This window comes from Myotis lucifugus, unplaced genomic scaffold (assembly GCF_000147115.1).
Source record: "Myotis lucifugus unplaced genomic scaffold, Myoluc2.0 scaffold_23, whole genome shotgun sequence".
In the NCBI taxonomy this organism is placed as follows: Eukaryota; Metazoa; Chordata; class Mammalia; order Chiroptera; family Vespertilionidae; genus Myotis; species Myotis lucifugus.
The window spans coordinates 5,400,819-5,423,229 of NW_005871071.1; the positions used below are offsets into that span (position 1 = coordinate 5,400,819).

Here is a 22,411-nt window from a genome sequence, read left to right on the forward strand (position 1 = left end):
CCCCCTCGTGCGCTGGCTGTGATAGACACCAACTCCCCCCCCCCCCCCCGCCAGCCTGGTCTCCCCTAACGGCCCCCCTGCTGGCCTGGTCACCCCCAACTGCCCTCCCCACGCCGGCCTGGTCATCCCTCACTGCCCCCCCAGCCGGCCTCGTCGCCCCACGCAGCCTGCTGAGTCCGTCCAGTTGTTTTGGTAGTGACAGCCCCTAGCTTTTTATATATTAGGATTGTTAGGAAAGGCCTCTTTGACCAGGTGATCTGTTGTTTTTAACTTACCAAACTCTCATCCTCAGGAGACTGAGGAAGTAAGGAAGCAGTTCATGCTGATGATATCTGAGGAAGAACATTCCAGGCAGAAAATAGTTGGCACATAGGCCCTGGGGTGGGGGCATGCCTGGCACGTTCAGCCAATCACAAGGAGACCCATTTTACTGGAGCACAGTGATCTGGGGCAGGAGATCAGACCTGATCACACAGACCATGCTGAGTATTTGGTTTTTAAATGAATGAGGTGAGAAGCTACTTGGAAGATTTTCATAACAAGAATGACATGATCTGACTGACATTTTCCTATAGAATTACTCTGGTTGTTGGGTGAAAATGTACCACTGGAGAGCGAGGGATGGATCAGAGACCACAATCCAGGAGGAGATGGTGGGGACCTAGACCAGGGCAGCTGGTAGCTGGATTCTGGATGTGTTTTATAAGTAAAGCCAACAGAATTTGTTGATGGATTAGGTGTGTGGTGTGAGAAAAAGAAAGACATCAAAGGTGATGACAGGTTTATAACCTGAGAACCTAGAGGGCTGGAACTGCCATTTACTGAGAGGGGGACAACTCCTGGAAGAGCAGGTACCATAGGAATGGAGTTTGGTTTGGATGGGCTCAGTCTGACATGTCTGAGCTGAGATGCCAAGAAGGCATTTGATCCAAGAAACTAGAATTCAAGGGAAAGGTCAGGGCAGAAGATAGAGATTTGGGAGTTGTCTTGGCAAAGACAACTAAAATTCACCATGTTCCCACCCTCAAGAACTTCTCTTACTGAGCTATTAAAATATGCTTTTTATGTGACCTATTTACCCTGAATGATTGGACTCTCACATGAGAACTGGGCTTTCATTGTCTCTCAAAGCACGTCTCATGAAGACAGTTTTTTCTCTCTTCTCTTCTCAGAACTGAAGCCACGTGGCGTAGCAGTCAACCTGATCCCAGGGTTACCAGCGTATATCCTGTTCATGTGTGTGTGTTCGACATGCCGACTACCTGAACGATGACCAGAAAGTAAGGTCGCTGCTAACATCCACAATTAACAGCATCAAAAAAGTATTAAAGGTCAGTCATGTTTAACAAAATTCTCATAATGAGTATTAATAACAGAACCTGCATGTAGGGACTTTTTCTCCCTCAGCCTTGAGGAAGGTGTGAACACTTTGCAGTTTTAACTGCTACCTTCCACTGTGGAAATGTACCACAGTAGGAAACATTTTTTCTTACAGATTGTCTATATGCTTCTTCAAAACAGGGCTCAGGATAAACAATAATCAAAACTAATTTGATTTCATTGCATTTAATTGTGGAGAAAATTGTTTCTTCATAGACAGAAATAGTCTGCTTTTAAGGTCTTAGAAGTAAATTTAAAATATTTAATGGAGTCCATCATATACAGGGAATATGATGCTATAGTTAAAATAGGTATTAAATAAGTTCAATAATACATGGCTCATTCTTATAAAAAGATATTTGATGAAATAAAGTTTTTCTTTGAACTTTTCTTCACCCGTAACTTTCCTTGTCACCTGTGCCTGATTCCACGTGAGAAGCAACACACAGATACTAATCAGAAAGGAAAGGCTGGAAAAAGACAGAAAAATTATGTACTAGAGCAGGAAGTCCTACGTAATGACTCAGTAATCACTAAGTCACGTTGCATAATCCTCCTCCTGACTCTAGAAAAACAATGAACGTTATTCTTAGTTTTAACTCCGGTGTTTCTGTGAGGAGCTAAGAGAATGTGTTCTAAATACTTTGCTTTCTGATTATCTGACTTAAGGAGAATTTTTAGGATGGAGATAGGTGGATAGTTAACATGCCCAGAAATCTAAGATGTCTTTCATGAAATACTTTTTTTATTGTGGTAAAACATACATAACAAAAAATTATAGCATTTAACCATTTTTTTATCCTCACCCAAGGATATGTGGAGTTTTGTTGTTTATTTGTTTGTTTTTATTGATTTCACAGAGAGAGAGCAAGAAACATTGATGTGAGAAAGAGACCTCGATTGGTTGCCTCCTATATGCGCCCCGACCAGGAATCCAACCCAAAACCTGTGTATGTGCCCTGACCAGGGACCTTTCGGTGCATGGGATAATACTCCAACCAGCTGAGCCACCCGGCCAGGGCTTAGCCATTTTCCATTTTTCAGTGACCAGCTCTGTGCATTAAGTGCATTCATCTTGTTGTGCAGCCAACACCACCATCTCATCTTCCCCATCTGAAACACTGCACTCAGGAAACACACCCCTCCCCCCAGCGCCTGGTCATGACCTTTTGACAAATGCTAGTTCTCAGTCCCTATTGCTAAGATGTTCTCTGTAGTTATATTCTACAGTAGTTACTAAAGTGTAGAATTTCTGAAGATTTACTATTTAAAAATTGATGAGCATCTTCTGAATATAATTCATTTCATTTTTGGTGTATTGATGCCCTGTTGCACTTAGATAGACTACAAGTTTTGCTAATTCTTAAGCCAATTTTTACAAAGACAACAAAACCAAATCTAAGGTTTTCTCCCTTTCATCTTAATTGCCAGAAGGAATTTATCTAATTTGACCAATTATTGAACCAGATTGTTTCAAGATTACCAAAGGGAGGGTACTAGAACCTAACACCCTTTTGATACCGTTTAAAATTGATGTGCATTTGTCACACATCCCTTTTTGAAATGAAGTATATTTGTCTTGTATCCTCACCAGAGGATAGCTTTTCATTTATTTGTTTATTTATTTTTAGAGAGAGTGGACAGGGAGGGATGGAGTGGAAGAGAAAGAGAAACACATCAGTTGGGGCTGGGGATAGAAACTGCAACCCAACCCAGGTACATGCCCTTGACCGGGAATAGAATTTGAGACCCTTTGGTGCACAGGCTGCCACTCTAACCACTGAGCACACCAGCCTGGGCTCTGTTTTGATTTAGCAATGAGTTTTTTGGACATGTGCCCCAGTCCTGATGAAGAGACAAGTAGCTTCCCTTGTGTACTGCTCTGCACTGGATTTCCTTCATCCCATTTCTGATTCACTGCTCAAAAATTGTATCTTATCACCCTGGCTGGTGTGGCTCAGTTGGCTGGGCATTGTTCCGTGCACCAAAAGATCACTGGTTCAATTCCCATCAGGCACATGCCTGGGTTGTAGGCTTGATCCCTAGTAGTGGGTGTGCAGGAGGCAGCTGATCGATGTTCTGCTCTCACATTAATGTTTCTCTCTCTCCTTCTCCTTTCCTCTTCCTAAGAAAACAATTTAAAATCTTTTTTTTCTTAATTGTATCGTATCACTGACATGATGTTTGACCTGATCTGGGTTTCAGTGCTTCAGTCTTTCTGGTTCTCCTTTGTGATTTATAATTGTTTATAATGGTAACTGAAAGAATGGGCCTTCTGGTATCTGTTCAGTTATTTTTCAGATTGTTATTTCCCCAAGAAAAAAAGCAAATTGAGGCTTATTCTCTCTTTCAGAAAAGAGGTGATGATTTTGAAACCGTTTCCTTCTGGCTCTCTAACACTTGCCGGTTTTTGCACTGTTTGAAGCAGTACAGCGGAGAAGAGGTGAGAAAAACATGATTATAAAACCAACGTACTGTGCCTTCTCTGATCTTTTTAAGGACAATGTTTAACCATTGGTTCATTTAGAAACCTGAATTCAGAGGTGGCTTGGAAGTTCATAGTTTTGTTTGATGTTTATTATTTATGGAACAGTGACTGTGGGGAACAACAAAGTTCCTTTCCTCTGAGAGTTTGTATTATAAGAAAACACAATAGAAATAAAGTGAGCATTGGTCAATGAATAGTTGGAACAATGAAACTTTTTGTCAATATGTGGAAGTGGACTAGTCAAGGACTCTTTAAAAATTAAACAGTTTTAGCTTACTATAATGTTTTAAAGGTGATAAGTTAAGACGTGTCTTTTTAAATTTGTCCAAAAATCTGTTTGGCTTTTGTTTGTAATGATGTATTCATCAATTGTTTGACAGACTTTATTTTTTTTTAAATGTAATATGTTAATAATTACTGTTTATTAAGGGCTGCTTAGTATGCATCAGACAGCACTTACTAGACACTATGTCACTTAATTCTTACAACATTTCTGTGCGGTAGGGATTATGACCCAGTTTTACAGATGAGGAAACTGAAGCTCAGTGAAGGTCATCCGTTTGCCCAAGTCCTGTCAGCCATAGGAGCAGGGCTAGGATTCTGGGTCTGCCTGCCTCCGAGAGCCCGTGCCCCTAACCACTCCCCTGCCCCTAACCACTCCCCTGCACCGCCCATCCTTTGCCAGGAGGGTAGAAGAGAAACTGAGCTGTAGCACTTGCTGAGCACCCAGACAGAGGCTTGGGGCAGAGGATGGTCCTGGCAAATTATGGCAAATGTGAGCAAGATGTGGTCCCTGGGAAGGTGGGACTGACAGACCAGAGTCCGCAGAGGGGCCATTCGCTGCCCTGTCATTCCCACTTTGGACCGTATTGTTAAGGACTATGGGCAGAACCCATCAAGTAGGCTTCTGTCAGATATTGCCCTTTGGCAGGCAATAGCTGGCAGAAGTACTTTCTTGTATTGTTGTCTTTCCATTTTAACAAAATACCACCAAAAGATGAAAATCATCTGTGGATACCATGAAAGGAAAACTTTTTATGTATCTACCAGTCTCTGTAGAAAGTCGATCTGTTTTAAGCTTATGTATGCCCTTTGGGTACAGTATTTATAAATAGGACTATATTTAATGAACTGAAGTTTAAACATGTTAGTACTTTAGGTAGTTTAGTGTTTGGCAATAAACTTCATGTTTCATAAGTGAAACATTAATTTTTTTACAATCCTCATCAGAGGATATGTTTTTATTGATTTTAGAGAGAGATGAAAGAAGCGGGGAGAGAGAGAGAGAAACATCGATCAGTTGCCTTCCGTACGTACCCCAACCCAGACCAGGGATTGAACCGTGACGTTTTGGTATATGGGACCATGTTCAACTAACTGAGCCACACCGGCTAGGGCAGTTTTTTTTAGATTAAGTTCTCCCATCCTATTTTATTGACATTGCTGTTGGAAAGGGAATGCTAGTTGCCAAGTTTAGGTATTATTCACAAGCTAGTGAGAAGTGGAATTTTAAAGATGGAAACAAACACACATACTGATAATGATTATCCTGGCATTTATGTGTGGGATGGATGGAAACTCTGTGAAGAGAGAAAAAGAACGGGAAGATGCTGATCAAGCGAGTCTGACAGACAGCAGACATCTCACTTCCTGTGCATCATTAACTCTGCGTTGTGGCTCTAGGGCTTTATGAAGCACAACACATCTCGCCAGAACGAACACTGCCTCACCAACTTCGACCTGGCTGAGTACCGGCAGGTGCTAAGTGACCTGGCCATTCAGATCTACCAGCAGCTCGTGCGGGTGCTGGAGAACATCCTTCAGCCCATGATCGGTAAGGCCAGGGCGTCGCGGACATCAAGTCTGTCCACCTCACATGCCCACCAGTAGACAACCACCAGTGGCACAACATGTCTCAGAGCATGTATTCAAACGGAGCACATAAAATGGTCCTAAAATTAGCTGAGGAATCCCAGAACATGGGCTGTTAGCCATGACTAACTGGAATACATCAGAATCACTGCTTCCACACGAACAAGGCAGCAGTATCTAGTTTCCCTCCCCAATGTGCAGTACCTCTCTCTAAGATTGGGTAATGCTGTGTACCCAGCAGTAGACCTTATTCCTTGTCCAGTTTTGAAAAACACTTCAAACTTTGGCCTAGGAAACTACTGCGCTACATCTAAAACTAGGAAGGCTGGGGAGGGTTTGCACTTTGACTAACTAATAGGCTACAGTAAAAGAAGTGGGAGGGTACCATGGCAACAGAACAGGGCTCAGACACCCCAGGCTAAGTTGTACATCTCATGGTCCTTCTGGAATTGTTAAAGGCCATTTGGTTTAATGCAGCAGTTTCTAATTCAGTGAGCCCCACTGGGTGTGTGTGTGTAGGTGTGTACTTGTGTGTTTCTGTTTCTATATATGTGTTTTCAGCTAATGTGATTCCATGTACCTCCCTTCAAATGTGTGCATTCATTCTGCATGTTTATTTATGTATCATGCTGCACTGTGGAATGTGTAGCATGTTTGAAGTCGGAATTAGGGGGCATGTACTGATTGCAGGCTGCTAACTTTAAATGCATTGAATTTAAAAAAAAAAAAAAACCACACACACTTGTTTTTAACTTACCACACTCTCATCCTCAGGCAGATTATCAGCAGCCTCTGAAGACTGCTCCCAGCTGCCCTTTCCTCCCCACCCATGTGTTTTCCTCATTTCCACAATTTCTTTCCCTTCTGTGGGCTCAGAGTGTTCCATTTCCTATCATAAGCCCACAACCAAACTAGAAACGTAACAGGCCGGGGAAACCATGTGAGCCGGGGGATTTCTTCAGTCGTCCCCTGAAGTCATGAGTTTAAAGCAGCCTAGGTCAGCCAAAATGCAAGGAAGGTCAGCTTCAGCCAAACTCTTTTCCTATTTGTGCCTATTTTTATTGGCCAAACAAGAAGTTTACCTCTAAGGCAGTGGTTCTCAACCTTGGCTGCACATTAGAATCACCTGGGAATCTTTTTTAAAATCTTGATTTCTGGGCCTCATCCTCCGGAAATTCTGTTTCTTTGTTACTAATGTTGTGGCCCCACCCCATAACAAAGAAACAGAATTTCCAGAGGATGAGGCCCAGAAATCAGGATTTTAAAAAGATTCCCAGGTGATTCTAATGTGCAGCCAAGGTTGAGAACCACTGCTCTAAGGTGTCTCCCTTAAACCCACCACCCAATCCCCCAGTGATTCAACAGCAACAGTGTTGACTGAGGTTCTTGGAGGCTGAGGTTAGCACTGGGAGAAATAAAAGTGAGCCAGGCTTGGCCCTTGCTCTCAAGGGGCTCCCAGCCCAGGAGGAGGCATCCCAAAACCGTCCTAGAGGACACTTAGGCTACATGTTATGAGAGCACAGGAGATGAGCAGCCGTGCCCCAGAGGAGACGGCTGAGTCCTGGGAGGATGAGCTCAGGGCAAGGAAGGGCCCAGCTCTTCAGCCCTGCACAACTGCCCCGCCCAAGTCTTCTCCAAGACCTCTGCCCAGGCTCCTGCGTTTCTTCTTCTTTTTAAAACACATTTTATTGATTTCAGAGAGAAAGGGAGAGGGAGAGAGAGATAGAAACATCAATTATGAGAGAGAATTAATGATCAGTTGCCTACTACATACCCTATACTGGGGATCAAGCCTGCAACCCAGGCATGTGCCCTAACTGGGAATCAAACCATGACCTCCTGGTTCATAGGTCGACATTCAACCACTGAGTCACACCGGCTGGGCAGGCTCCTGCCCTTGCTACTTGATTTGTTTGTCTCTGGGGCTCACACAGCGCTGGAGAACGCTCATCTTCTCCTGACTGCTGCATACCTCTCTCAGAACCCTCCCAAGGTACCACACCCTGGTGCTAGTGCAGGCTGCTGCTTCTTAGTTTAGAAAATACACCATTAAGATTTCTTAATTTCATAATAAGTTTTTGCAGTTAAGAATTATTCCTTTATTAAAGTTGAAAATCCAGAAGCTTTTTGGGGGGAGTTCTTTTTCCCTCTGTTTTGATGCTCAGATCATTTTCCTAAACTGAATGTGTGAATGTGTGTGCACACGAAACGGTGTCCTTCCAGATCCTCTTCTAACGTGAACTATTCGTGCAGTCTCAGGCATGCTGGAGCATGAGACCATTCAGGGCGTGTCCGGGGTGAAGCCCACAGGGCTGAGGAAGCGGACCTCCAGCATCGCCGATGAGGGCACCTACACACTGGACTCCATCCTCCGGCAGCTCAGCTCCTTCCACTCGGTCATGTGTCAGCACGGCATGGACCCCGAGCTGATCAAGCAGGTGGCCAAGCAGATGTTCTACATCGTGGGGGCCATCACGCTGAACAACCTCCTCCTGCGGAAGGACATGTGCTCCTGGAGCAAAGGCATGCAGATCAGGTGAGAAATGCCAGCAGTGATGGCCTCTTCTCGCTGCCCCACGACTGCCTGCCAGCGTGCGGGGAGCTGATGGCTGGCTCGAGGTCAGTGCACCTGATGTCTGTCTGGGCCACAGCCAAGCAGCAAAGGGAGCGTGGGCACGGAGCCACGTCCTGTGGCCTGGCTGGCCCTCTCCTCGGTCACCATTGCTCCGCTGTGCCTCCAGCAGGTTCCACTCACTGCTGAGCTAAGTCTTCAGAGGGAGTGGAAAGATGATGAAAAACACATAAAGAGGGGATAGTTGCTTCCTCTTCTTTCATGTGTATTTTATTTTTTAAAATATATTTTTATTGATTTCAGAGACAAAGGGAGAGGGAAAGAGAGATAGAAACATCAGTGATGAGTGAGAATCATTGATTGGCTGCCTTTTGCACGCCCCTTACTGGGGACCAAGCCGAAACCCAGGCATGCACCCTTGACCAGAATCAAACCCTGGACCCTTCAGTCCACAGTCCCACTCTCCGCTGAGCAAAACTGGCTAGGGCTTTTGTGTGTGTTTTAATTGTACAGTAACAAAATATCAAATAATAATGAAGAATTATGCTTGGTTGCTCTTGGAAATTTATTTTAACAAAATACCTTTCTGTACCATGGCCACAAGAGCATGTTTAATGAATCACTAATACTTGAAATGTGCCCCCTGGTGTTCTAGGAAGAGCTGCACTCAGTTTGATGCCAACTACTCCTCAGCATAACCTCATTATCATAACAGAATTGACTTATTTTACAAGTAATTTATTTTAAAACAGCTAGAAAATTCACCCAGGGGAGGTAAGAATTCTCCTACGAAAGTCTTTAGTTACTCAGTCTCAGGAAACATTGGCATTCTTTTCAAATTTCCCATTCTGACCCACATCCATTGTAGTTAACATTGAGAAGCTAATGCCTTACTCCCCAGTAGCAGAATCTCTTTCTCTATAAGCTTTGTTTATACATTTGCAGCACCTAATAATTTCTTTTGTACGAGTGATTATTCAGTCTGATTGTGTGTCCATCTACCTCATTTTAGTTTGAGAACCACTGTTACTTGGTTGGCCATCTCTTGATACCTCAGCACCCATGTAGTTTGGGGGTCTTCTTCTCTCCTTCCCTCCCTGAGCTTCCTCGGGTCACTGCCTCCATCATCCAGGCTCTTCCCTGAAGAAGGCTGGAGCACAGAGTGTGTGTGTGTGGGGGGGGGTGTTATTCAGATGGACTTAAGTAAGAGAGAGGACTTAAAGGATTGTTACTTCTCACCTCTGAAGTTGTAGGAGAAATTGCAAAGTGTTTCTGGTCAGCTGTTTAAGGGGGACACAGCCACACAATGTGTTCTATCTTATCTTTTAGCCAGTCTTACTTTTGCTATAATGGCTACTTTTCTATCTTGCATTAAAGATAATTATATTCTCTAGTCATTTACTCTTATATAATTGTGATTATAAACCTCATGACTTTTTATAATGATAATTTTTAAGTACAGCTGATAAGATTTTAAAAAAGCAAACAAGAATACTGTCTGTCATTTTAACTAAAATTCCTGACAAAGCCATACACAGAAAATTAAGGCATTTATGACAACATTTACATTCTCCTCCCCTTTCTCCCTCTCTCTCTCTCTCTCTCTCTCTCTCTCTCTCTCTCTCTCTCTCTCTCTCGGCACAGGTACAATGTCAGTCAACTGGAAGAATGGCTACGTGACAAGAATCTGATGAACAGTGGGGCTAAAGAAACCCTGGAACCTCTCATTCAGGCTGCTCAGCTTCTGCAAGTGAAAAAGAAAACAGATGATGATGCAGAAGCCATCTGCTCCATGTGCAATGCTTTAACTACTGCCCAGGTAACGCAGCTTCCCTCCTCTCACATGATTTCACATTCGTCAAGGGTGATAGAAATCCTCTAGCGATTGATCTTGTCTGAGCTGACTTCCTCTGCGTCAGAGAAGACATATATCTGACAGCTCTTGAAGAAGGATTTTACCAGGAAGTCACACATTTCAGTGCACTGAGACACAACCAGGAACGAAAGCGTCCCTGCTCTGAGGGGTCAGCATCCTAGGCCTGTTATGGAGCTTGTGTTCCAAAAAATAATTTTCCATATTGTTTTATAAGTCTTTTGACTTCTGTATTGTAAGACATAATTCTTGTTTCTGAATTGAGTTCCTATCTCAAGGGACCACACTTGTTGCTGGGGAAAACCCTTCAATATATAAGGAACAATCCCTGCTGAAAAGGAACTGCAAGTTTAGTAGGGAAGACAGATGTACCCGCTGATTCCGCTGGAAGAGATTCTAGCGAGCTCAGTGGTGAGACGTCCGAAGGAGTGCTGAGGGCGATAGCTGACTGTTCAGGGGAGGGCCCGTCAGGCAAGGCCTGGAGTTTAAGGAGGGAGCAGAGAAGGGAGGACCCTGAGGACCGGCAGCCGCATGAGGGGAGGCGTAGGCATGCACATGCCCACTTCTCATTTCCCAGTTATTTCTGTGCTTACTCTTGGACTTTCTTGGTGTTCATCACATATCTCATAACATAGAAAGCTCACATAGGTTACACATAGAGTATGTACAGAAAGCAGCCAGAAGGATAGTAAGGATCCTCAAAAATTGCCACTTTGGGAAACTGGGAGGATGGGAGTGGGGGCACTTTTGCTTTTCATGTTTTGTTCTTTTTGTACAGTTTGAATGTTTTTCCAAATTTACATTGCTTTTTAAAATGTACAAAGATTAATACACTTTTATTATAAAAATTAAAATAATAAAAATTGATGTGCCCTCAGACCATCTCATTTCCCCTCCTGCCCCACCAGCCCTGGGAGTAAGGGGAACTGCGCTGAGATCTTTTCGGTTTTCTATATGATGAGCCCCAGTGCACTTGACTATATGCTGAAAACTTTGATCGTTTTATTTCTCACAGATTGTCAAAGTGCTGAATTTGTATACGCCAGTTAATGAGTTTGAAGAAAGAGTCTCTGTGTCATTTATTCGTACTATACAGGTAAGATCTCCCAACACAGTTTTTTTTCATGGAAATTTTACAATTTGTTGAAAGATATTTTTTTTATCTTATTTTTACAGTGCATTTTTTAAAAATAACAGCTTATTGGGAAAATGAAGTGAATTTAAAACAAATATAAACATTCTTCATTTGTTGGGGAATTTTGGGTAGGATTTTTAGCAGGAGAAAATTTTCTTTATAGATTCAAAGAATTGATGCTCTGCTTTTTTTGTTTTTTAATCTTCTTAGATGCGTTTACGAGACAGGAAGGACTCTCCTCAGCTGCTCATGGATGCTAAACACATCTTTCCCGTCACCTTTCCTTTCAACCCGTCCTCCCTCGCCTTGGAGACCATCCAGATCCCAGCCAGCCTAGGCCTGGGCTTCATCTCCCGGGTCTGAAAGCCACGTCAAGGCAAAAGGACAGTACATTTCTTGCCTGAAATAAGAACCCATTACTTCCATTGAGCTACTGAAACACATTTTTAAAGAAGATGTAGTCATTATCTTCCACAAGAGGTTATTAACTGGAAATCTCCCTAGCATACTTCCATCACCTCGGAAAGAAAGTCACACTCCTTCGTGCTGTTACCTGTAGCACCGCGCACCCTTGCTCATTAGGTACCCCGAGTTCACATGCAGGTGAATGATGGAAGGAAGGGGAAAATGTATCTTGAGTTGCCAGCATTTATTTTAAATCCTTAGCACTACATCTAAATGGTATAAAAAACCATAAATTCCAGATATGAGTGGTTGTTAGGAAGGTACCCACAGAGAACCTCCTCTATGTAACCAGAAGAAAAATCACTGTTGAGAACATACCATATAATATCATATCAGTTTAGGAATCATGGTGATGTTGAACTGGATCACAGAAATCAACTGTAGTAGGTATAATAGCTGGACAAGTAACGTCCTTTATGTGTCATTATGATGTAGAGATATTAAGAAAATGCTGGTTTACTGTATAGCATAGAAGTCCATTTGCACTGTAGTTTCCTGAGCATCTTAAACTGCTGCTATATACTGGGTTCTTTAACATGTAAGCGGTATTCTTGTTAGGTACTACGAGAATAAGCTTCTCTTTTATCAACTCTGTTTATAGTACAATCAGATCAGTTTTAACTGGATTCTTTGCAAACATCTACAGATTGACCTGCACAAGTAGCAGACACTGGAAAGTCCTGTAGTAATATGACAAAATGTTGGACATTCAGGGGTAGGATTAGACAGACGGCAGTTGTTGGTGTCATTACTTATTCAGGACACGTTACAGTGGTGTGCTCATTATTTTTCCCTGGTGGATACCACAACAGGGTACAGTGTTCTGTGAAGTGACTTATTTTTAGTTCCCAGATCTGATTTCTGCAATGCATACAGTCAACTTTGACAGGTTTCCGTTCTTCTTAATTTATTAAGAATTAATCTCAGTCACTATCTAGAGAGCATTGTCAGAATATTCATGATTCTGGTCTTGAAACTTTGATTATCCTATAAATTATGCAAAAGAAGGTGTATAATGAATACTTATGATTCCTTTTTTTAGCCTTTGCAATTTCTATAAATGTTCTCAGTAACACTAGATACTTTAAAGAGCATCGTGTTAGAAATACTTTGACTTATCCAAGAAATATTAGAAGATTGCTGAATTTTACAGGGGATTGGGCTTCATAAGACCCAGATTCTATGTTTTCACCCCAAAATTTTAATTAAACATATTCTGCATTTTTTCCTTAGAGATCTTATACATAAATCTTTCAGGTTGTGCAAATACAAATCCTTAGCTTTCATCAGAAACTCTGGTTCTTCATTGCAATCATAGATTTATATAATTTAACTCCCAGATGGTTTATAAAAATGCATCTTATTAAAATATGTGCAATATTATTAATGGAAGTCAAACCATTTAGAACCAGTGATAAAGATTGTTATTAAAAGATAAATACTATCTGTTAACTTATTTAGGCCTCAAATTCCTCTTTTATAAATAAGAGGATTGGACAACTGACTCTTAAGGTCCTTCCATGTCTAACATCTCTCCTCTCGGCGCTTAGATCCTAGAGAAATGAGCTGTAGTTCCTCAGTAAGTTTATCCTCTGATGTAGAGACCAGTGTTCGGTGCCTGTTAAGTCTGAGGGATTAATAAAAATATCACAAATCTGTTTAGTTATAACCTTTCTTCAATGTGCATGATCTGTGTCCATGCTTTTAGAAAGTTAATTGGTCTAGGTGATTTTTATTGAATCACATACTGCTGTATTCAATTGGATACATTTATTTGCAAAACCAACCCAAAACATTACTAATTCAATCAGATTTTCTCAGTTTTGCCTGGTTTGTCACTGTGGTTTTCAGTGAACAATGAACTCATAACCAGGTGGTTAGTACTGAATGTGTCATAGTCTAAGAGCATAGATGGGACTTGAGTGGGGAGCTGCTAACAACAAAATGCCACCATGGGTAGGCTGTCCAGCGAAGCCCCGACCTCCCCAGCTCAGTCCTGTGCAGCATGTCCATGGGCATGTCCATGCGACCCTCAGTCTTGTCAGGTCTTCAAGATGCACCGTGGGTCCCACTGCCTGCAGCCCCTTTTCCTTCTCCCAGACAGCTCACATCCTGAAGCGTCTCTCGTCGTGGCCTTGGTCTCTCCCCGGACTGCTGTCCTTCTGCTGGACAGTGCTGCAGCCTGTCCCCTGCTGGACCGGAGGGCCTGTTCAGGGACGGCCACATAAAGTTCCGCTGTTCCAGGGCTCCCAGGGCTCCCAGGACCCAGGTGGGGGTGGGAATTAACTTCTCTTAGCAGCCTGAAGACGGTTAGTCATAACAAGAGTACCTGAAGCAGGGACCCCATGGCCTGGTAACAACTGCTACTTGAGGATGCAACACTGGTCTGAGGACTGCTCACCCGCCCTTCTGTCCACCCACACTTTCTCATGCAGCTGCACACACTTCCTGCCGCTTCCACCTGCCCATTTATCTGTTCGCTCTTCCCCTTCTGTCAAGCAATCCGTGTATCCCATCTCCACTCTGACTGCGTTGAAGGCAGCAGTGGATGGAGTCGGTCCTCAGCTGCCCCCTGGCCCACCTGGTGGCTTACCTTGAAGCAAATCTGTAAAACTTGTTCTCCTTCTCTGTAGTACATTTTTAACATTATCACTAATTTACTTCCTCATAATTCCTCTATGACACACATTAGGAATTCAAAGAAAAATCTTGAAAGAATAGCATTTCATTGTCTTAAGCCCTTCTCAATACTCCCCACTCACTCACATCTAGATTCAGCTCTCACCTTGGAATTCGTAGTTGAAAAATTAGAAGCAGTTTCCCTTCTTGTAGCTTTTCTTAGGTTAAGGCTTTGATCCACCTGAGAGTAACTACAAAGATGGGGAAGATGAATATGGTTTAAGATCCACAAATGTAGCTTCATGATTCCTTTGAAAGTTTTGAAAAATCCCCATGTACCTGACACTTCTTTTGTCAGGATAAAGTACATACCTATATATTCCAAAGCCAACTTAAAGGAGATTTGGGGGTTGGGATCAGTTGGTACGATTTGCTTTATTTCAGTGGATAATTGAGAGTTGGCTCTTTCTGGGTAAGTATGTATAATACAGAGCAAATCTTTTCATAACAGTGGGGGGAACTATGAAAATACTTTATTAGAATCTCAGTACAGTGATGGTTGAGAAATTACTTTCCTGGTAACGCTAGGTAAAGGGGCAACTGTCACCATCTGAGAAGTGTTTTCTCTCTCTCTCCCTCTCTCTCTCTCTCTCTCTCTCTCTCTCTCTCTCTCTCTCTCTCTCTCACACACACACACACACACACACACACACTCACCAGTTCATAGAGTTCCCCAGGAGGCAAAATCAAGTATCCTCTGGGTAACTTCAACTACTTAGGATAAAACAGCAAAAATTAGTGATTGACCTTTAAATTCTCCTGTAGCACAGACCTCGCATCTGGCTCTGCTTTCCTCCAGCGTGCTTTCTCGTTACCTCACTGTGTCCTCACAGCAGCACTGGAAGGGAGAACTGTGGCTGCATCATCTGCTGATGGTGACATGAGAGAGGTCGGTCAGACTTGCCCTGCAGCCCAGCTGCTCGCCCCACAGCGGCAAGTCCTGAGGTTACATCTGTTCCTCGGTACCTGTGGCGGGGGGCCCGGGTCAGCAAGAGGTGCTCTTTCTTCTTATCAGAGTTGGCAGCTGGCATATGGGAGCTGAGTAATGAGCAATGTCGAGTTCTTTGTGCTGACGAGACAGAGCACCTAGAGCCAGTAGTTTTTCTGTCACAGTTGCCTGCTGCCACTAGGCTTGACTCTGTAATTACTCAGTGCTCCCCTGGAGGGTGCAACACTGTGTTTAGGTCACTCATTAGTAGCAGGCTGTCTCGGCCTGATGGAGATTAGTGAACACCTCCCAAAGCGATGAGGAAGGTCACTCTCCACACACACCCCTCTGTTAGAGTCAGCAGGTGAGCTGTTGGAGCCACCAGTGAGCTGCGCAGCCCCTGGGGAACCTGCAGCTGCAGGCCAAGCCCCTGGGTGCTTCTGAGCGCTATCCCCACCAGGCCATGCACAAGTCAGGGCGTGTGTAGACATTACCGTGTGTGCATGCTGCCAGTGTCTACTTTGCAGCTAGGAGGTGTGCTGTATGCATGCGTGTTAGGGAGGCTGTGTGTTGCTGTGGCCTCCGTTCATGGATAAGGGCAGCGTCATTTCTTCTCAGGCCGTGCTGTGAGGGCCGCCTTAACCCCTGCTCCCTTCCCTCCTGGAGCTGCCTTAAGTTCTCCGAAACTTTTCCTCTGTACGGGGATGTCTTGCCTGGAGAGAATATCAAGCCCTGTTTCTCAAGGTCTTGTGAGGGTTTTGGTTGGGTGTGGCCTCCAACCACTAATTCCTTTCCACGCGTCTGCATGCTCCTCCCCCACCTGTTACTTCTTCCTTTCTTTTCTGTTATTTCCAAACAGGTAGTAGAACTCTGGGGCAGCAACAGTCTCAGAGCCAATGGAATGGGGGCTTAGAAAGTCTTCCTGAGTTTGGGGGTCAAGAGGTGGGAGGACTCTGGGTCACAAGTAAGCAAATGAACATATGGAAGTAATGTTAGCTTTTTGGTAGCATTTAAATGGCTTGTTTTCCACGGCCTTTTCTTAATAAAAAGGTAAAGAGTACCACTGTAAAACTTTTCATGGACATTCTTTAAAAATATTTTTTAAGAACCCGGTACTATAAAAGATTGAAAACAAGAAAAAATGCTATAAATTCGAACCCATTGTATTACCCTAAATTAAATCAGCCTGGAGTTAGTGGGTTTTCAGAAGATCAGAAACAGAAAAGTACTGTGTAACATATCTGCCAAAATGTGTTTTATACATTTTTTAATTTTATAATTCGGTCTAGCTAAAATGTTCATTAGCTTAACTTAATGGGTGTTAGTAGAGTCACAAATATCTGAAAATGACTAACCTTTTTAGTACTGTAATATTGCCTGAAATATTTGAAAGAAAAATGTTTTTTGAGTTGAAACCGGAATGTATAATTCAATGCTTGGTAGGTGAGTACATTTTAATGCATTTTTCAGACAATAATTTCAAATGTCTTATTGTTGCCATATGTTGTAAGATTTTAGCTCACATTTCAGGCTCTCTAAATCATTTAATTCATTTAATTTTTTCCCAACAAATTCCCATTAAATGTGGATATGTGTGTTGTAATTTATGATTCCTAGTTATATATTTCTGTGGAATCCTGGAGTAAGGTTGACATTTTTGTGTCTTGGAAATTTTAATTGCTCTAACAGTGTTGCACAGAAATGAGCTCATGACATTTAACATATTGCATTTTAATTATTAACTTTAAATTGTTAATTTACGGTGAAATGGATATGCCTTTTAACTAAAATGAAATTGAACATTGCAATTTTCCAAACAGTTTTTCTTCTTGGACCTGGAAAAGTTTTTAGGTACAGTATTCAGCCATTAAAAAGGAAGCAGAAGTACTAAGAAATGAAGGAATTACAAACCAACTCTAGTTTTAAAGGGAACCCATCCCAGCATATCTCACATGTAGTTTTTAAAAATAAGTTAATAATTCACCTCATTTTAACAGAAGCCTTTGAAACATGGGTTTTTCACTAGATATCACCTAGTGCTAAGATGGAAACCAAAACAATATCAGATTGATGTTTAAGCTCTAAATTTGTAGTTGTCTAATGTTGTACTGAGTAAATGTGTGTCATTAATGCTGTATTCTCCTAGCTATTATAGAAAATTGTTCAAATAAAGATACGGATATAAAGGATTTTTGTTGGTGTCTTATAAATAAACCCACAACACATGAAACATGGAATATATACCAATATAGACCACATTCTGGACCACCTTTAAAATTTAAAAAATAGAAGTCCTATAATGTATGCTTTCAGATGAAACCAGAATTAAACTGGAAATCAATGACAAGGAAAATGGTTGAAAAATCTCCAAATACTTGGAGATTAAACAACACACTTCTAAATAACACATGAGTCAAAGAAGAAATCTCAAGAGAAATTTAAAAATATTGTGAACTAAATGAAACTACAACTTATCAAAATGTGAGGGGTGCAAAGAAAGCAGTACTTAGAGGGAAATTTATAGCATAGACTGCATGCATTAGGGAAAAAGAAGGCCCTAAAATCAAATATATAACTTTCTACTTTAGGAAGTGAGAGAGAGAGAGAGAGAGAGAGAGGATGAATTAAGTGCAAAATAAGAAGGAGGAAAGAAATAACAATTAGAGGAGAAATTAATGAGATTTAGGACAGGAAACCAATAGAGAAAATCAGTGAAATAAAAAAAAAACTGGTTCTTTGAAAAGATCAATAAAAAATTGATAAGCCTCTAGCCAGGCTAATTAAGGAAAAAAGAGAAATGACATACAGTAGATAAGTGGTTGCCTACCTACACGTAGGAGTAGAGGGTACTGAGGGAATAGGGAGTGATAACTACCGGTAAAGAGCATTGGAGTTTCTTTTTGAGATGACCATATTTTAAAGTTGACTGTGGTGATAGTTTAACATATCTGTGACTATATTAAAAACCACTGAGTTGTATACTTTAAATGGGTGAAGTTTATAGTATGAGAATTATATTGCAATGCATTTTTATTTTTCAGCAGACTTTTGCCACCTGGTATGGCAGACTGAGGAAGGAGCTCAACAAAGTCTCTCCTCAAAAACAACACTTTTAGAGCTCTATAAATTGATCAATAGCATACAACCAATTAGTAATGGTTATCCATGGAAAACCAGTGAACTCTGAGTAAGAACAATGGAATTTGACATTGTTGGCTGGGGCTACTCCATCCTCCTCCCCTCCCCCAGTTCGATCATGTGGTAGTTCTGCCACAGTTGGGGAGCCGTGAAAACCAGCAGCTTTGCCTTGGGAGGGCTCCCTTGATTGGAGTGGAGTGCAGAAAAACCCCACACTGAGCTCTGAGAGAATGTTTCTGTTGTTTTAAGCCACCCAGCTTGTGGTACTTTGTTACAATAGCTGCAGGAAAGTAATACAGTATTAAACTGAAGTATCTGTGATGAGTTCAAATGCATGAGTTAATCCCTAGAGAGGTACCACTAAAAATTTAACTCAAAGAGCCTTGGTCAGTTTGGGTCAGTGGTTGGAGCGACAGCCTGAGGACCAAAGGGTCTTAGGGTCAAGGGCACGTACAGGGCACATACCTCAGTTGCATGTTTGGGCAAAGCAGGAGGCAACCAGTCAATGTATTCCTTTCATGTCAATGTTTCTCTCTCTCCCTCCTCCCTTTCTTCATCTTTGTTTAAAAATCAATGGAAAAACTATCCTCGGGTAAGGATTAAAAAAAATTAACTCAAGAAATATAGTTCTTTTAAAGGTAGGAATTAATATGAAACACTAAAAAAATCTATCGCCACAAATAGCGGTAAAAGAGAAGCAGAGGAATAAAAAAGACCTCAGCCATATAGAAAAGATGTCAATCATAAATCCAACCATATCAATGGTTACATTAAATGTGAATGGATTAAACACTTCCACCAGAAGCAGAGATTGTGAAACTGGATTTAAAAAACAAAAAAGCAACAACAATAACAACAACAAAAAACAAGACCCGACTGTATTGCTGTCTATAGATTAAAAAAACAAACACAGGTTGAGAAAAAAAAGAGAAAAATATATCAATTCCATTCAATATTGAAAAAAAGCAAATATCCTAACAAACTAGGAATAAAAGGAACTTCATGTGTGGAAAGACCTACTGCTAACCTTATAATTAATGCCAAAAAAACCCCACACAAAACAAAAAGTGGAATGCTTTCCCCCTTAGATTGGGAACAAGGCAAGGATGTCTATTTGTTCTTACCACTGCCACTCGACATTGTGCTGGTGGTTCTAGCCAACTCAATAGGCACATACAAAAATAAATGCAACCAGGCTGAAAAGAAAGTTAAAAGTGTATTCACTTGCAAATGGCATTTTGTATGTGGAAAATCCTAAGGAATCCACAAAAAATGACTATAATAAATTCAGGAAAGGTCACAAGCTATAAGATCTATATACGAAAATCAATTATATTTCTATATATTAGCAATAATCAATTGGGAAGTGAAATTAAGAAATCATTTATATACATTCATAATAGCATAAAAAAGGATAATATGCCTGAGAATCAGTTTAGTAAAAGAAGTGCCAGACTTGCACACTGAAAACTACGGAACATTGCTGAGCCATCTCGAAGAGCTTTTCCAGCAATCCACACACTTTTCAGAGGCTGGTGCTCAACCAGGATGGGACTTTAGACCATAAGAAATGTCAACCAGTCGTACAATTTTCCAGAAGTCCTGCTAGGGTTTTTGTTCCAAATATATTAGGCTTATATATTATTAATTTGGGTAGAATTGGCACCTGTACAATATTAAATATTCCCATCCATGAAAATGACATGTCTCCCCATTTATTGAGGTCTTTTATGCCCATGAAGGGAAATTTAAGCATTTTCTGAACAAAGGCCAAGTGCGTTTTTGTTAGTGTAATTTCTGGACACTGTGTATTTTCGTTGATATTATAAATATCTTATTTTCCTACTTTACTTTCTTCGTATTTTCTAAATGGTTATTGCGGATATAAAGGGAAGTTATTCATTTTTATATTTTATTTTGAATATGGTCACCTGGCTGAGCTCTCACACGCTTGTTGATTTCTCTTGGTTTTCTATGGAAATGGTCATGTCCTTCTGCTCTTGACAGTAAAACGCAGCGACTTAAGGGAGCTGGAGCCTGGCCGGGACAACCTGGGACACACCTGTTCCCTGCGGGCGGGACAGCGCAGCGCAGCGCGCTCCGCCTAGTTCTTGGAGGGGCGCTCGCCCCGCAGGTGGACGCACTTCCCCGCAGACACTCACCGGGAGGAGAGCCGCGCCCTGCCCCGCCCCCGCCCCGGCCAATCGCCGCGAGGAGTTGGGCCGGAGGGACCAATCCGCGCCTCCCTCCTCGGGCCGCAGCCCTCGGGGAAGTTTGTGGATCCGCAGGAAACTTCTCCCGCTGGACGGCCCAGCGCTGCTGACGCGGCGCCCCGCACGGCCACCTCCCGGGGCCTCAGAGCCGCCGGCCCAGCCCCGCGCGTCGCCCCGTCGCGCCCCGAGCTGCCCAGGCGCCTTCGCTCATGGGCGGTGGCCGCGCTGTACACGCAGGTAGGGCGGGGGGGGCGGGGAGGGGAAGGGAGCCGGGAAGGAAAGCGGCGGGCGCTAGTGCTGACTGTACCTGTGCCCGGCCCGCTCCTGTGCGCCCTGGCGGCGCCCGTTGGCCCGGGAGGGGCTGCGGGGAGCCCGGGAATGAGGGCGCGGGGAACCTCCCCCCCCCCCCCCCCCCCCCCCCCCCCGGGGACCCGTCCCTGTCCGTGGGAAAGGCGCCCCTGGAGCCTGGGTCCCCTCGGGACGGGAAGACCGAGTGTCACAGGGGCCTGGGCTCCAGGGGTCGCGCGTCAGGCCCGTCTCCGCGTCGCTCAGAGCCGCAGGTGGAGGCTGTTGCCCGCGAGCACGTGGAAATCTCAGACGCGGGAGAATAATCGCATCCATCATCCCCCCGGCCTCCTGGGAGCCCTTTGAACGACTGGGCTCGGAAGCTCAGAGCGCGGTGCTGAGGCTGCTGTTAGACTTGCTGGGTCTCCCGGGCTGCGCGCGTGTTTGGGTTCATCTGAGGCCAGAGCCGCAGCAGCCGAGACGGGTGGCCAGGCCTCACCCTAGAGGTTGGGGGCTGCTAGGAACCCGGGCTCCTGACGACGTGCAGTCACAGGCTCCTCACGCAACACGGATGTGGAGCTTTGCCGTGTGTCCACCACCTTGCATACACACCCCGGGCTGCAGGAATCACTAGCGCAGTCTCGGAAACCCCATCTCCCGTGGGGCCGAGGGCTCCACACTTTAGGGAGGAAGGACGGCATTCCCACTCGGTGTCCAGAACTCTCTGAGAGGACCTTGGCTAATAATTGGGATAAAAAGTGTGAAAGTGTTGGCCCTTTGGAAAAAAATCCATTTCAATCGCCATAAAGCCATTCCTCCTACTGTACCCTCATCCCCAGGATTCAAATTGATGAGACTACAGCCCATTCATTTGTCCTGACACATGCCCTCTCTTTATATTTAAAGACACTTTTGCTATAGATGGAAACGATAATTGTAAGTAAATATTTCAGTAGTCTAAGCAATCTTTCTTCTACCTTGTTTAATTAGTAACAGACGTTTCCCCTCTAATGCATGTGTTTACATTAACTAGTGTTCTAAATGGACAGTATTTGAATTGCCTCTGTTCTGGGCTAGTTTTACCAATGAGAATATGAGCCATCAGATAGCCAACAGTGCTTCTTTGGTCTTCAATTTACTGGAGGTAAAAAAAAAAAAAAGAAAAAGTTCTTGAACAAAACCTTTCTTGGAAGATACTGTGGAGGACAGAGAAAACTGTTAACCCATTTTAGGTAACAATCCCTCCCACTCCCTATCACCAAGTGCCTCATAAATATATGTAGGTTTACAGTTGTGAGTACACGAAACACAGAGTTTATTCTTAGATTATTAATTATTGTATTATTTATTTGTATTACAACTGTAAACCTACGTTTGTCCACC

General features: G+C 43.0%; 2 protein-coding genes across 2 annotated transcripts in view; both read left to right on the forward strand.

The window, feature by feature from the left end:
- MYO5A (myosin VA) overlaps positions 1-11,683 on the forward strand; it is a 123,994-nt gene extending 112,311 nt beyond the window's left edge. Inside the window, 8 exon segments of the mRNA XM_023751634.1 lie at positions 1,173-1,237; positions 1,239-1,331; positions 3,734-3,823; positions 5,552-5,702; positions 7,994-8,276; positions 9,957-10,131; positions 11,201-11,281; positions 11,531-11,683. Coding sequence (XP_023607402.1) covers positions 1,173-1,237; positions 1,239-1,331; positions 3,734-3,823; positions 5,552-5,702; positions 7,994-8,276; positions 9,957-10,131; positions 11,201-11,281; positions 11,531-11,683 — 1,091 coding nt within the window.
- Positions 11,684-13,737: 2,054 nt separating this feature from the next.
- Positions 13,738-22,411, forward strand: part of MYO5C (myosin VC) — a 95,763-nt gene continuing 87,089 nt past the window's right edge. Inside the window, exons 1-3 of the mRNA XM_006086029.3 lie at positions 13,738-13,741; positions 13,886-13,989; positions 20,792-20,980. Coding sequence (XP_006086091.1) covers positions 13,738-13,741; positions 13,886-13,989; positions 20,792-20,980 — 297 coding nt within the window. The remainder of the gene's footprint in view (positions 13,742-13,885; positions 13,990-20,791; positions 20,981-22,411) is intronic.